This window comes from Notothenia rossii (genome assembly GCF_949606895.1).
Source record: "Notothenia rossii genome assembly, chromosome: 6".
Lineage (NCBI taxonomy): Eukaryota > Metazoa > Chordata > Actinopteri > Perciformes > Nototheniidae > Notothenia > Notothenia rossii.
The window spans coordinates 15,700,754-15,716,437 of record NC_136909.1 but is presented as its reverse complement, the minus strand read 5'-3'; the positions used below and the strand labels follow the sequence as shown (position 1 = coordinate 15,716,437).

General features: G+C 39.6%; 1 protein-coding gene across 4 annotated transcripts in view; it reads left to right on the top strand.

Annotated features, from left to right (window-relative positions):
• mctp1a (multiple C2 domains, transmembrane 1a) overlaps positions 1-15,684 on the top strand; it is a 129,858-nt gene that overhangs the window by 57,730 nt on the left and 56,444 nt on the right. For 3 of the 4 annotated variants that reach the window (XM_079688414.1, XM_079688411.1, XM_079688413.1), the window contains exons 3-9: positions 6,183-6,325; positions 6,474-6,553; positions 7,819-7,930; positions 9,512-9,550; positions 12,316-12,480; positions 12,797-12,927; positions 13,834-14,020. In XM_079688414.1, the coding sequence (XP_079544540.1) occupies positions 6,183-6,325; positions 6,474-6,553; positions 7,819-7,930; positions 9,512-9,550; positions 12,316-12,480; positions 12,797-12,927; positions 13,834-14,020 (857 nt within the window). The remainder of the gene's footprint in view (positions 1-6,182; positions 6,326-6,473; positions 6,554-7,818; positions 7,931-9,511; positions 9,551-12,315; positions 12,481-12,796; positions 12,928-13,833; positions 14,021-15,684) is intronic. The other variant, XM_079688412.1, reaches the window with a different exon arrangement.

Sequence of the window (15,684 nt, the reverse complement as noted above, 5' to 3'; positions counted from 1 at the left end):
ATAACTGAGAGATGCTGCTTGGTTCCCATCATTTAACAAAGTTAAGCTGTGTCTAATTTCAACACTTTTAATGTTTTCACCATCATGTTACCTGGTGTGTAAATTACATTTTCTCTGCATATGAAAAACAACAAGCTGCAACAGCCTCATATTTGCAACACGACCAGGTGCTCCATCATTTTTACCAAGTTGAGGTGCAAATCCTATTTTCCAGTTACCATGATGCAAATTGTGCTACCTGCAGAGCGAGTGCTGCTGGCTGTTGGATAATACGGTGAGCATTTGTCATTGCGATAACTTTCCCTAAATACGGATGGGAACAACGAACTCCACTGGAAGATCGTGTGATTAAGCTTTATGATGTAATTTATTTAGGACAGCTGCAGGGGGGCCAAAGGGAGAAGAGAAATATGGTGAGCCAGGGAATGAGAGGATGGTGTTTCATCAACAAGTAAAAGAGAGAGGGAAGCTAGAGAAGTTGATATGCAAATGATATCAAAGCTCCACAGTTTAAATGACTACAAATAAAGAGTTTTGGAAAATCAAACTCACACATTGGCCAATACAGTACATGGGCTGAATCAATTAATCGACTACAGATCAAAGACACACTGTTAGACAAATACCTAATACAAACATCAGGAATGGCTTTACTCATGCATATGCCTTGAATGAGTGTATGGTGTGTATGCACACACACTGCCTCACTTTGGTAAGGGTTGGTATGTAATTAATGGAAGAGAAAGTCTTCACTTTACTAGTACATGCATTAGTAAGTTTATAATTATGCATTTGCAATTTGGAAATGATCTGATAGGCCTGTTTGCACTGTCGACTGGATAAATGTATGTATCACTACTTTGCTCTATATTCATGAATATCACAGGACATCCTAGGAATTAGCATGTGTTTCTCTATCTATGGATGTGTTAGCGTGCTAATTAGTTTCATTACTTTTTAATGCAGACACTTCTACTGTGAGCTATCCCTACTCTCTTGCTTGTATGTCTTGGATGATCAAGGTTGCAAGATGTTTTGAGTGTATGCCATGTAGCTGGTACATTTTTTAATTAACTTTTTTGTTTGTCATGTCAAGTCACAATCACACATTGTGCCTTAACAACATGCATTAGCTGTCTATGCATTAATGTATACACACACATATACTGTAGATATTTTGTAAACAAGAGAGAGCAAAAACGGCAATAAGAATTGTCCCCATTGCACGATGGATTATGATGATTCTGATGACCATTGAGAGTGCGATGGAGAGTTTTGGCCTTGATGTTTTCACATTTGGATTACAGAGTCTGCTTTCAGGCTTGCAGTCTCTGCGTTCTCAGGTGTCTGGCGGGGCAGCCTGGCTTACTGGCAGACAGACACTGAGATGTATTTAAATGGCCGCTGCCCATTAGCTGTTTAGTGGAGATAGATGTGTGGTGGATCCTGGTTTCAACTGCCTGTCAGGAAGACCAAGAGCAGCTAGCAAAAGTCTATCAGGGGCTTTTAGATCTGCCTGTGTGCCACACCCAAGAAAAGATTACCTGCTGAGTGCCCACTGGGTCTTCTCACAAACACATTTATTACTCCTCCCAGCTACTTTCACAGTGTTTAGCGGTTGACATTGATAGCATCATAAAAGATGAATAGATTAACACCTTGATATGAACAACACTCAGTATCTCGCTGTGTGTTAGGCAATTCCTCCTCACCCATTCTCAAGTCTATGGAGCTACTGTAGGTGTGACTCTAGAATGAGAGTTAACCACATCTTTCACTTCAAAATTGGATGAAATTCTTAATTTTTTGTTCCTAGACCAGGACTCAAAATAATTCCCTGTTACAGATACACTGTTCATTGATGTCTGTTATGAGTTTTGTCTCTATACCCTTCTACCGTACATAATCATAGCATCTGGAGTTTATATGAACTGTAATGTTAATTGTTGAACTTTCAACCATGAGTTTCAACCAGTTTTACTCATTTTCAGCCTTGCCTCCTACTGACCTTTCATCATCAACCTCCAAGCTATCGCTGGCGATTCTACTGTAGCTACTGAAGTGCTTCATGGTTTTAGGAGTTATTGAATCCAAGGGTTCACTATAAATGTTTTTGTGTACTTAAGCACATTGTGTTTGTCTCTACTTGTGACTTGGCTGAAGATCCGATCTCATTTTATGACCAATTAATGCATAAAACCAGGAAATTCCAAAGGATTCACGTACTTTTTCTTGCCACTGTATTTGGGTTTTTATTAAAGTTCAATCAGTGGTTTCCTGCGCAGGCTTTTTAGTTGTGTTTTCATTTGCTGTTAATTATGGTTTTAGATGTTTGTCCTTGTGGAGACACTTTCAGAAATCTTAACAAACAGCAGGCTCCAAAGCAAACACTGCAGATTGCTGAATGAAGTGTGTTGAATTGAAAGAGTGTTGACATCCAGGAAGGTGAATTAGTGGAACATTGCAAACATTAAACTGCCAGTGATTACTTAAAAATGTATAGTTGCGTCATCAAAGCCTACTTAGAAGCTTTTTCTAATCTTCTTTTCTGAAATGGATTTTAACATACGCACATGCCTCACCAGTAATGCCACTCAACTGCAGAACGACAGAAAATCACTTTGTGCTCTCTCTAGCCTCTCGTCAGCACCTATCTACCTCTGACAGTTTATCAGTGTGTGACACATTCCCTCCTAATACCAACTCTCCCTTTACCCAGCACTTTTAGTTCACAGGGTTCCAACTGCAAGGTGGAAAAACAACCCTAGGTCACCAATCCATCACACATACTGTCTTTAACCCTAGGAGGTTTTAGGCTTTTTCGTCAACTTTTCCTCTTCCTTTTAAAGGGTATTGATCTTACAACACCTATAGCTTATTGACCTATCCCCCCACCAGCGCTTGTGTACGGCATGCAATCACTTTCTGTCTTCATGGACTTCATCCAACTGTTGGAAGTATTTTAAGAAGTATGATATAAATGTCATATATAGTGGTTGATGTGTTCCAGGAGAGCACCGCTGCGATCACTCCCCTGTGCTCTACCCACGCTCACTCATATTGAGCTTGCACCCACCTGACGCACCAACCTTTTCCATATCTCAGCCTGCGTGTTTATGGCACCATAAAGCTGGCACGGAGGATGCAGATACTGAGCTAGTGATGTGTGTCTGGGGAATATCGACCCGGTGTGAAACAGAATCAGAGAAAGATAGACAGAGAAAGAGAGTTGCTGCAGTTTTAGACAAGTGGCTTCTGCCTCCACGATGCAGTATGGGACCATTCCTCTTTAGATTATCTTTAAATAGTTCAATACAGATTGTTTTACTCCTTTTTCACGAAGAAACATGATTTATTTTATGCCTTTTCTTACAGTTCTGCACATTCTTTTGTATTTATTGTCTGTTGTGCCTCACCGTAATGCCCTTCTGAGCTATTTCTGGCTGTACCACTTTTTTCTCCTTTTTCTTCTTATCTTGTCACTGTGTCCTCTCACTGCAGAGCTGCAGTGATATGTCAAGGGCAACAGTGTGTAAAAGTGTGTAAGTGAGGGAGTATTTCTAGTATATGCCGCTGTGCATGGTGGTGTTTCACTGTGAAGAAATGGACATCTTTTCCCAGCAGCCCCGGCGTCAGTTCATGTATTTCCACTCTTGCTTCAAAGCTTACTGGCAGCTGACATCAGTCAGCAGTTTTTTCTCAGACGAAGTTGAGTTTATGCTCTCTTTTTTCATATTTAAATGGAATCTTTTGTTGGACTCAAATGACCCGTGTTTTTTTAATATACTTTGACTTGACTACTATACAACAGGTATTATATAATCTGTTGTGATGACAAAATAACCTTAGTTAATCTGACCTTGAGCCTCTATTATGTCTCTAATGTGCATCAATATTATGTGAGGTATTATTACGTGTTTTCTGGTGATAAACAAGAATCTATCTTGATCTGAGGAAATACTGAGAGCTCATCCTTTCATCCACTAGCATCCTCTCTGCCTCCTGAAAACAGGGCAGATTATACTAACAGGTGAACAACTCAACGCAGGATTAGGGTGCTCTTGGTTCCATCTAAGATTCTAAGCTATATAATATTCTGAGCGGTAGGCTTTATATTCACTTACATTTCTCTTTTATCCAAGTGATCTGGCAGAAAGTATCAACCACAGGCTCAGCGACAATTCTTGGACATAGGATTTCCTTATCTCCCAGTGCGATTTGCTTGGTAATCACTTTGGTCACAGTGGATACTAACATGACACTGATATGAGACTCAGCAGAAACAAACAGATCAGTACTGCTTCACTGGAAGTTGCTGCTCATCCTCATCTCAATGGGCAATGGCTAGATAAGACGAAAGGCACTGTGATTCCTGGATGCCAAAGATGGGGAAAAGGTTTTGGGTGTGTGTTAATTATACTGAATATGTATGTGTATGGGAATTTTAGCAGACCGCCTACAATCCCTACATAAAACACAAACTCAGATGTAAACACATGGACTGTGAATACTTCCCAGTCTCCCTCAGTCTGTGTGGTTGCTTGTCATTTTTATTCAGATGCAGTAAACATTTGAACTTGTATGTCTAATGGATTTTTTAAATGTGTGATACATATTGAAGTGTGTCTTGTGGAAGAAATGTCCTCGATACGTCCTTTAAAGTAATTTACTTAGGGCTCCACGTTTTTTTACATAATTGAGCTGTCCTTTGATTATAAATGTGTGCTTCCTTCTGGTCTCTGTCTTTTCTTTTCTTTGTCCATCAAACCAATTGATTATAAAATGTATGGTCCTTGGTTGATGGGATGTTTAAATGAAGCATGGGAATGACAGGAGGATCAATGTAGAATAAATAAATAAAATGTAGGTTTAGAAATGTATATCTTATTTTGTCCTCTCTGTATTTGCGTGTAATATGGACTTACCTGTATCTCTGTATTTACATTGACATAAAAAAGACTTGTTTTATAGTTTTCAAAATGATCTCGCTCTCGAGCAGAACACAATTGTTAATCAATGCCTCCATCTAGTGGTCAAACAGAGGATTTGAACGGGCTATGCACATCCATAGAATATATAACTTTAGGCTAGATGGCTCAAGGGGGAGTCGCCAGCGTAGCTCATCGGTGGCCATCTTGCCACAGTCAACAATTACTGCTACAGCTGTTGTAAGGTGAGTGATCTGCACAAAAATACTCTTAACTCGCTGAACTATTGACTGATTTACAAACGGTTTGGTTTATTTTAAACGTTATCACCATGGCTATGATACAGGAGACAAGGAAAAGACATGTTGAACAAAAAAAATTCCATGATTATAAGTAGGCAGTATCATAACTACATATTTGATGTTTATAAAAAACCAAACCGTTTGAAAATTGGTTTAAAATTGAGTAAGTTATGGTTATTTCAATAGTGCATCATAGACATAACGTTATGAATCACCGAGCTGCCTGTGGCCGCCATGTGGCAACGTCGGTCTCGGTCGGTCTCCGTTGGCCAGCAGCGCAGGTGAGTCATCTAGTGTTTATATCCATGGTTTATATATATATATATATATATCTATGGTTTATATATATATATATATATATATATATATATATATATATATATATATATATATATATATATATATATATCTATGTGCACATCCAACATGCAGCCTCAGCATTTATACTGCTGATCATATGACCGGATATACAACACGAGTCACGTGACATGAATAATTTTCTCCTTCAGCCTTTTCAGAGCAGCATTTACAACAGTATATCATTCTCTCTCTGTGGTCCAGAGCAAAATTATAATAAAATAGCTTCATAGAATTAAATATCTCCATAATCTGAGCAAACATGCTTTGTGTACTTGGAAATTCAATACTTCTACTTAGAACATATTTAGTTTAAAAAGAAATTGTAGTATGAAAACTGAATTATCATCAGTAAAGGTCAACGTGAATGTTTTTTGACACTAATCATGAACTTTTTTATTTGTATTAAAGCATAATCTTTAGATACACCCATTTGATCAATGCCATTAGCTGAAGAAAAGAGTTATTGGCTTTAACTTTCAGTTTGACCCTTTTTCTCCTCTGTTGTAGGCAGCATAAGGCATCTCTTCGGTGGTACTCTTCTTAATCCGATTGTTTAAATACATTTCTCTGTGTTTGTTTTCTTTCCTTGTAGGCACCAGTGACCCATATGTGAAGTTTAAGATAGCAGGGAAGGAGGTTTTCAGGAGTAAGACTATCTATAAGAACCTCAACCCAGTGTGGGACGACAGAGTAAGCCTTCTGGTGGACACCCTGAAAGACCCGCTATACGTCAAGGTACAGTAGATACGACCTGGTTAACAAATATCATACTACTGGAGAATAAAATGCTTTTGTGTCTTTGGAAGATTTTGAATCATTGTGACGGATAGCATCTTATTTTGAAGATACTCCATTGATAGTTTCTGTTTAATGTGTCTTTTAGGTTTTCGACTATGACTTTGGACTTCAGGATGATTTCATGGGTTCTGCATATCTCCACCTGGAGTCACTGGAACATCAGAGGTCTCTTTTTAAATTATTTTTAAAGGCATTTATATTATAATTTTTATTTCCACTAGCACTATACACACCCTCATTATACGGTATTGTCCCTGTTGTTAACTATCTCCTGAATTCTGGGATTATATTTGAACCACTTCATTGGTAGCTGCAAGCCTCCAGTAATAGGCATGTTAAGAGATGCTGTTGTTTTAGGAGACAACAGATGGTGAGGTTAAGGGTCAGTCTCCCCTAAGATTTCTCCCACTAACCTATTTTCTTGGCACACACCATCTTCAGCATTTTTCTCTCTTGACTGAGTCATTGTGATAAACATAAGGTCGTTTGTCTCTCCCTAGTGGCAGTTTTTGGTAACTCATTTCAAACCTCATGAAGCATAACAGCTTTATTACAATTTGATTGAACAGAGAAGTATATGAAGAGTAATTTGATACCACAGACCATCATTAATATTCTTCTTAGTAGTAAAACAACTATCTCTCAAAAACTTCACGTGTGCCATCTCTGCTGTGCCATCAATCACTTTGGAGTAGGTGTCACATTTTTGATTGGAAATTAGTTTTGGTTGCACACCCACACAGGTGTTTGTAATGAATCTGGCTGATTGTACCAACTGGCAGGTGGGAGTTCGCTCAGCTCTGCTGGTAGACCTTCTTCGCAGGACTTGTAATAGCATGAGAAGCACAAGTTTTAATATTAACATTACTATGGCTCTGTTTTGCTCAGAAAGTGTGTGACAGTAAACAAGCGTGCACAATGCCGGGGCCCAAAAACTAAAGCAGCTAATTGGAATTCAGCCCTCATTAAAACTATTGGTTATACCTGGGCCTACCATAGTGTGACTCAAATTATGACCTCAGTGAAAACGCTTATTGGATGTTAGGCATTGGACAAAATGACATCTGAATATCATGATTATGCTGGCCAAAGTTGTTACCATTCACCATCCAACCAAATATGCTTAAAACTGTATTCAATGTCAGTCAACATGCCAGCTATAGGAGGTTAGTAGCTTTTCCTTCCTTATACAAAAATGCAAGATTTTTTTCAAGGTTCACAGTTTGTGAAACAATTATAGCAAACAGCTAGAACGGCAGCTTGTGAGAACTGATCAGATGTTTCATTTGACTGTTTGTTCAAATGGATTGAATTAGATGAATGCATTTATTTATATGTGGAATCCATTCACTCTCAACATATACATGTACACCATTTTTGTATGTACCTACATTATACGTTTTTATGTGGTTTACTGTACTTCTCTGCAGGTCACTGGATGTGACGTTGGACCTGAAGGACCCACAGTTCCCTGAACACAACCTGGGCAGCCTGGACCTCGGTGTCACTCTGTCACCAAAGGAGGGAGACATGAAGGATGCTGTAAGAAAATGATATAAAAAACAATAATATTATTTATTTTTCTTCCCGCACACAAGGAATGATTTATTGTACTTTCCCTTTGCATAATCTATCTACCATCCACCAAAACAAGGAATATTATGAGAGGATGTAGCCAAATGAGGGAAAACCAAGGGTTTAATTTATGCTTAATTGCTTGTCAGTTAAAACTAGCAAGTCAAAATATTAGGACTACATTTGAAGTTCAGCAGCAGTGTTATAACAGCGGAGTGAACTGTTTCTCCATACATCACAGGCACCAGGCTGGGTTGAACTAGAATGTTTTGGCTTCGTTCATCACCAGTTTCTGAAAACTCTTCAACTCAGGAAATACATATGCATAAACACAAGTGTAATTAATATGTTCTGTGGAAAAGTTCCATGTTCAAAGAGCAATGAATTATCCTTCCTAATTATGTTGCTTGTGCCTCCACGGACATGCTCAATGTTTCAGAGTTGCATTTATTTCTGTTCAATTATTTGTTTGGTTAATTGGACCCCTGCATGCTCGATCCGGAACAAGGCAGAGTCATGGGGGAAATATTGTATTCCTTTTGATCTGATGTCTTAATTCTGCTGCTTATTTAGTGCTGTAGTTCAGAGAGTCCACATTTGACAGAACAAATAAACTCTATTTAGGTTAAGCATCATTTTGGATTTCTCCAACTGTGAAGAAAATGAGTACAAGGCTACACTAGTAGTACACACTGGATGACTCTCTATTGCCATCTACTGGTTTACTAGGGTAAAAGTTTACCCATAGCTCAAATTTACTTTTAATTACTCCTTATTTGAAGTTATAATAATATGGTGATTGTAGTTATCAAGCAGCTGTATGAGGTGACCTTCATTATATCATGTGTGTTATCAAGTTCATGAGTGTTCAGGGAAATTACCGTATGTGAGCAGTCCTCTCATGTAGTGGTATTGATTATAGCATTTATCTCAATTAAGAAGAAATAGGCCACATCCATCTCAGAAATAATTTAAAGCCAAGATTAGAGACATTTGGGAGCATTTTCACAAAATCTCATGCCTGTATGAGGACATGTCCATAATCCTCGTTCTTATGGTTGGTGGGGAAAAAAAGTTATTTTCTGTACAGTTAAGTACAATGTTTAACTGCTTTAAAGGTGATCCTCTATAATATGACCCAAACAAAGCAGGCTAAAATGAGCAAACCAAACAAGGAAGCAGCTATGAGTCCCCGTCTTTCTTTGGTTGTAGGAATGGTCATGAGATTTGTCAAATTATCAAGTATTAAAATGATGGGTACACTGTATGAGAGGCACAAACGGCAGCTAACATATGCATGTGTTTAACTGCATGTTTGCATATGGGTATACTTCATAACATGACAAGTAATTGTTCTTCTTATACACTCCTTGCTCACTTAACTTGCATGAATGACAGCTACCCTTGTCTCTTTATAAACACCCCCCTCCTGCACCAGGCCAGCTAACATCTGACCCTTATATACCCAGTGCCCTTTAACCCCTGACCCTGCAGCTGTAAGGGGGAGACAGTGGGGGGCGCTCTGTAACAGCTTTGTCTCATTTACAGACCATGCTTTTGAGAAGGAACTGGAAACGATCTAGTAAGGTAAATTAAAACAGCATGTAACTCCCCCTCCCTCACAACTTCCGAGTGTACTGTAACCCCCCCCCCCCCCCCCCCACCGACCGCACTGCACCTCACCTGTCCTGCACTTTTCACTTGTGTCCTGGTATATTGGTGGAGTCTCCGTGGCCCTCTCCCTTCCTCCCTCGTTTTCCTCCTTCCACAGTGGTACTACCCGTTTCTTTTCTTTTATCAGTTCTTTAGTTCTCATTATCACTTGCTTATTTCCCACAAGCTGCAAAATACCACGCACTGTTTACATCACCTGAGGGGATGTAAATAATATTTTTTGGAATGCAATTGATTAAGCCTAAAGATGAACTGCATTTAGATCTGTTAAGGCAAGTTGTAATTCATACAAATACATACCGAAGTAATGCACTACACTAAGTACTGTTTTTATACGTGATGTTTCACCTCCTGGTTATGTTTACATATTTAGTCTTTCAATTGAGAACAGTGACAATATGTCTGGAGTCATTTACAGTGAAGTCAATGTATATTATTTTTTTGTAACATAATCTATACTAAACTTTGTCCTTTTAAGCTTTTAAATAATGCAGTTATATATGTTTGCGTCTTCCACCTTTGATCCGCACAGTGTATTGCAGCTGCTTTGTGAGTAAATAAAGCAATTGATTTGTTATAATGGGTTTCAAAGGATTCCTGTACAGCAAATCAAACTGTGGAATGACGGTATGCTGACGGCTGACTGTATGGACTGATTATAGGACATACTTAGACCCATTTGCATCAAGTGGAAATGTTTCTGTTTGATATTATTTTTAGTTCTCATCTTGCAATACATAAAACTGTTACCATCTTGATACATTTTGTTTGTATTTCTCTTTGGCTGTCTGGTTGAACAGAAAGCATGATGTTCAAAGTTGCGCTTATTTGGCTCATGCATGAAACACTTTCTTTTTCGGTCAAATACAGTTTTGGGAGCATTTTCCTGAATGTATTCCCAGCTTTTTTGGTCCTTGTGTCACTTTTACTGAGGTATTTTCTTATCTCTTCCTGTTTTGGTTCACTGAGAAGGGAACCGTTGAATCTTGAGCTTAGCTTCAGTCATAGTCGATTCCTTAAATCGCACTAAAAGTATTAAAATTTGATATCCTACCAAGAGACACGGATACACATTTGAAGTGAGTTATCCAAAGCTGGGCAGACGTCCTGCTGCACCATGCTTCCTTTTGAAGCCGGCAAACTGGGCCACCCCGCCTGTGACTCTGGATTTAGCCCAAACACTAACTTAGTAGCTAAACTGTGCTACCCCACCAAAAAGGCGCTGCTCCTGAGTGCCTCCCTTCCTCCATGCTCCACTGTATACAGTTATTTTTACACAACCACCTCTTTTAATGAACCATCAATGAGTGTTGAACCAACAACAGAGGAGACTATTCAATATCTAGTTTGAGATAATGATTATGAGTCAGATGCATATTAAACCAGGTCTCTCCTCTATCACTTGGAAAAATGCTTATTTTTGTACTTCAAACGTTGTTTATTCTTCCAACGGGTTGAAAAAAGTTGTGTGCCGGGTTATATTAGTTCTTAAACTGAGTGCAACTATCTCTTATAAGACTTTCAGCCTCTGAACATCTCTATGCACGATCTATCTCCTGCTGTGCTCTGGCAGAAGGATGTGGATTCCCAATCCAAATAGCCTGTGGTTTTCTGTTAGAAGTATTATGTAGCAACAAAACAAGGAAACAATTAGGATTTTGCTCAAGTAGGACATAACGGTGACCTCTTATCGTTAGCATACAGTGTGTTAGCAGCAAGCGAACAGGAGAAATGAAAGATGTGGGAGTTGCAGTATGGGAGGTTGGCTCTATTGCAGGGAGCCATTTGCATTGTTTAATGTCTGGAGAATGGAAATTAAGAGGCTTCGTCTCTAGATCAAAGGCCTGCGCTTGCGAGGCAGGGTTTGTTCAGAGTTTAATGAAATTCACCCGCAAAACAAAAGCTATGCTAATAAATTCTCCCTAACGAGGAAGGAGGAGAGGGAAAGGCATAAGAGAGAAAGCGAGAGAGAGAGAGAGGGGTGTATTTGTTTGACAAATAAATACCCTGCTCTTTGTTTTAGTGAAGGATACTGACATGGTTCAAAGAGAGGTTAAATAGGCCTGTTAGTGCTGGGAAAACTGTTGGAGAAAAACAGACTTATAATACGGAGAATCGTCAATCTGAATGTGCAGCGTTGTCAACTTACAGCATCGCCAGATGGAATAAAAAAAGGGAGTTATACTGGAGCAGAATCTCAGTGATATGCACGTTTTGGATAAGACAGCCTACAAATCACTCGCCTTTTTATTTTTCATTAAAAAAAATTTTTTACAAAAAGGCAAGACTGATATAATGACATACACTATCTTGTGCACACTGTAAGATTTTCTTTTTGCAGTAGATTCACAGTAAACACAGAGAGGTAAGAGGGCATTATTCCATTCCTCAGCATTCCCAACCGCTTCAGCTCAATAGACTTGTATAAATAGGTGGATACTATGTTTAATTTATAGTATAAATATATATGAATCGGGTCAAATTATCACATTTCTGTTTGATTCTTCTCTAGTGTGTGTTGCCTGCTCCTCTCTATGTTGTCTTGGTGTCTTTATGATTGCTTATTTTCCTGTTGACAAAGTGTACACAAGCCATACTTCTATCTTGGGTTTAATGAATGCATATGTGTGTACAGGCTTGTTTATGTATGGGTGTGTGAATGTGTGTGTCTACTGCAGTATCAGAGCATGCGCCTGTCAGATGTGCACAGAAAGTCCCAGCTGTGGCGAGGGATAGTCAGCATCAGTCTGATCGAAGGCCGCAGCCTGCAGCCAATGGACGCCAACGGCCTCAGTGACCCTTACATCAAATTCAGGATGGGGCACCAGAAGTACAAGACCAAGGTAAACACACTTTAGTTTAAGAATACTTAATTTGATAGTAACCTCCAAATAATTCTGAATAATAATAATGTTGTGTGTGCCTCTGTGATCAAAATAACAAAATAACATTTTTATACTAAGATTTCGTTAATTTCAATATTCAACTTAGAAAGGAACCACTGAGAGAGGTCACTTCAATTATACACTTGATATTGAAGACTCATTTAGTTGGGATTATACGGAGATTGCTCAATACAAAAACATCTAAGCTTAGTTAAAAATGGATGTAGAAGCACGTTATTGACAAACAAAGGATTTTCTTTTGTTTTGAACTCAGACAATTCCCAAAACGCTGAACCCTCAGTGGAGAGAGCAGTTTGACTTCCACCTGTATGAGGAGCAGGGAGGCTACGTGGACATCACGGTCTGGGACAAAGACGCTGGCAAGAAGGATGACTTCATGGGAAGGTACAGTGGCCTTTATTCCAATTCTATTTCAATACTGCTATATTTTAATATATTTTGTAATGTCATTATAGTTTTCTTAAAATAGTTTTCTATCTGTGTTTTCATTTTTGTTTTACTTTTATGTATGCACCACAACACCAAGTCAAATTCCTCGTACGTGTCAACCTACCTGGAAATAAACCTGTTTCTGATTCTGATTCTGATCAGTCTTTTACCAAGTAGCTAAAACAGAAGTAGCCAGTCATAGCTTATAAAAATCATTCATTTTTTGTAAGGTTCTACCTAACCACACATGTTAGGTCTTACTGTCAACCTTTTTCTGTATGTCAAATCATTTAATATCAAATGGCCATGTCTGATAATTGTGCGAATGTACTTATTTATTACCTCCTATTTAACGTCCATGAGAACAGCAGCATGAAGGCACTCAAAAAAAGCCTTTACTTTGAAATCTTTGACCCAAGGACAGTAATTGCTATTGCCTGCCTTGATATAAACTGAAGATATATTAAGGGCATGCCAGGAAATCAATTCAGTGAAGGGAAGATGCTCTCAAGTGCCTACTTAAAGGTATTAATTGTGTCCGCTTCAGCTACATTGTCTGCAGTTGCTTTTATCGTACACACATGACGCTCTTTATACTGTTACTAGGCTGTTGCTATACTCCAGCGCCACATGCAATACATTACGTTTCATACGATGATAACTACAGTAGTAGAAGCCTTATTTCTAAAGGGAAATTGGAGACCTTTTTCTGTGCTTTTTGCTACAAAAAGCCCCCAGGTTGGCTTAGACTTAGGTTTAGTCTTCATTGTCCTCTGTTACTTTTAGCCTGTGTTGTAGCTTTGTCAGCTTCCCCCTAACTACAGTTATATCTGTTTCATTGTGCATTTGTGTGCACTTCAGGTGTACCGTAGACCTGACACATCTCAGTAAAGAACAGACACACAAGCTGGAGCTGCCGCTGGAGGAAGGTGAAGGTGTTCTGGTGCTGCTGGTTACACTCACTGCCTCCGCCGCCGTTTCCATCTCAGACCTGTCTGTCAACATGCTGGACGACCCGAACGAGAGGCATCAGATCATGCAGAGATATGTGAGTTAGTTTTATTGTAAGAGTGGCCTTGTGTTTTGTATGTGTGTGCGATCACAAAAAAGCCAGTATGCCAAAGTCCATTTTTTAGGGGTAATATTAAAGCAGTACGCCTACTTCATAATGAACTGCCCACACTACTTTACCAAATTCCATGCAGTAACCTCTTGTTTTATTGATCAATAGTATACCTGGAAGTGTGACTGTTTCTTTTGATTGACAGCTATGTGACAATCAAAAGTCCAAGTTTTATCATCAGGCTTCATTTGATGAAAAATCTCCCTTATTCATCGAGAGGAACTCCACCAAGCTGCAGCCGTGTAGGCCAGAGGAGTGGACGAAAAGAAGAGGTTTTTCTTACTGCTTCTAAAAAAACGATGGAGGCTAACATAGCTGGTTTGTTTCTTTTGCCATGATTCACGCCACCAGTATTGTTCGGTATTTGCGTCATGATTTTAATCATCATTAATGTGTGTGTAAAATATCATAGCTTGTTAGCCGGTTGTCATTGAATTGAGCTAAGTGTTGGAGAGAGAAAGCGAAAAAGAGCCCAAAGGCCCCATCTGCCCCAGAGGCCCTCCACTCGGCACACAATGGTTTCAGCCTATGTCTTTGTCTTAGCCTAGTTAACCCTTCGCACCCTGTCATCTTCACTCCTTGCTACAAAGAGACACTCACACACCCATGCTCACACACACTTTCAATAGGTTTCATTCACGGAGGGCCTTGACGCGGGACATTACTCGGCAGCACATCAACAGAATCAGCAGATATCACTCAATGCAGCAGCCATATTTAGCTTTCAGTCAATATTTTTTATATAACATATAGAAAATTGGTTCACTGAAAGATTTTTGTTTATTTTAGGAATTAGAAACAAAACAAAAATCACAGGATTATTTCAGAATCATGATTTCATTTAATTATTTAGGAGAGCTTTATAGCACATTTACCCATTAGTAGCACTTTTAAGTGTGCTTTTTTGTGCAGGGACACTTTGCCCATGTGATCACATACCGTGCAGAGCAGTAGCTAACTGTCTGTATGTGAGATTAAAGAAAATGATTTGATTTCAGTTAACCGTTCGTCCCAGCTGGTGTGTGTTTGCGTCTTTCAGTGTGTGCATAGGCACCAGTGGCGAGGCTCCACAGGCCGAACACGGGTGCCACGACCTACAAAACCGTGGCGGTGCCTTATTGGCTAGCCGCAGGAGGTTGACCACTGTGCTCCGCGCTGCAGCAACCACCCAATATCAGAGGGGGGAGCTCTAGGACTGAGTCATAAACACGTTGTGCCTCTCCTCACAGCCACAAAATGAGGGCGGGGAGCGTGGGTGTAAGTGTGTGTGTTTGTGAGAGTGTGTGTGTGTGTGTAATAGGGGGCGAGAGGTAAAGGATGAGGGTTACACCGGGAAGGGAAGGCGTGTAAAATGAAAAGAAAAAGCTATTTCACCTTTCTCACAACTCGTGCAGACCCCGTTTTTCTGCTCGGCTGAAGGCGAGACGTTTTGCTTCCTGCGCCTACCTCTTTTCCTGCCTCCTTCTCTCCCCAACTCTCTCTCTCTCCATCTCTGCCCCGCTCTCCCGGCAGCCTCCACTCTTTGTCTGTTGCCACTGTGGCCCTCCCGTTAGATGAAGGGATGAAGAGATAGAGGGTGAAAGAAGAGG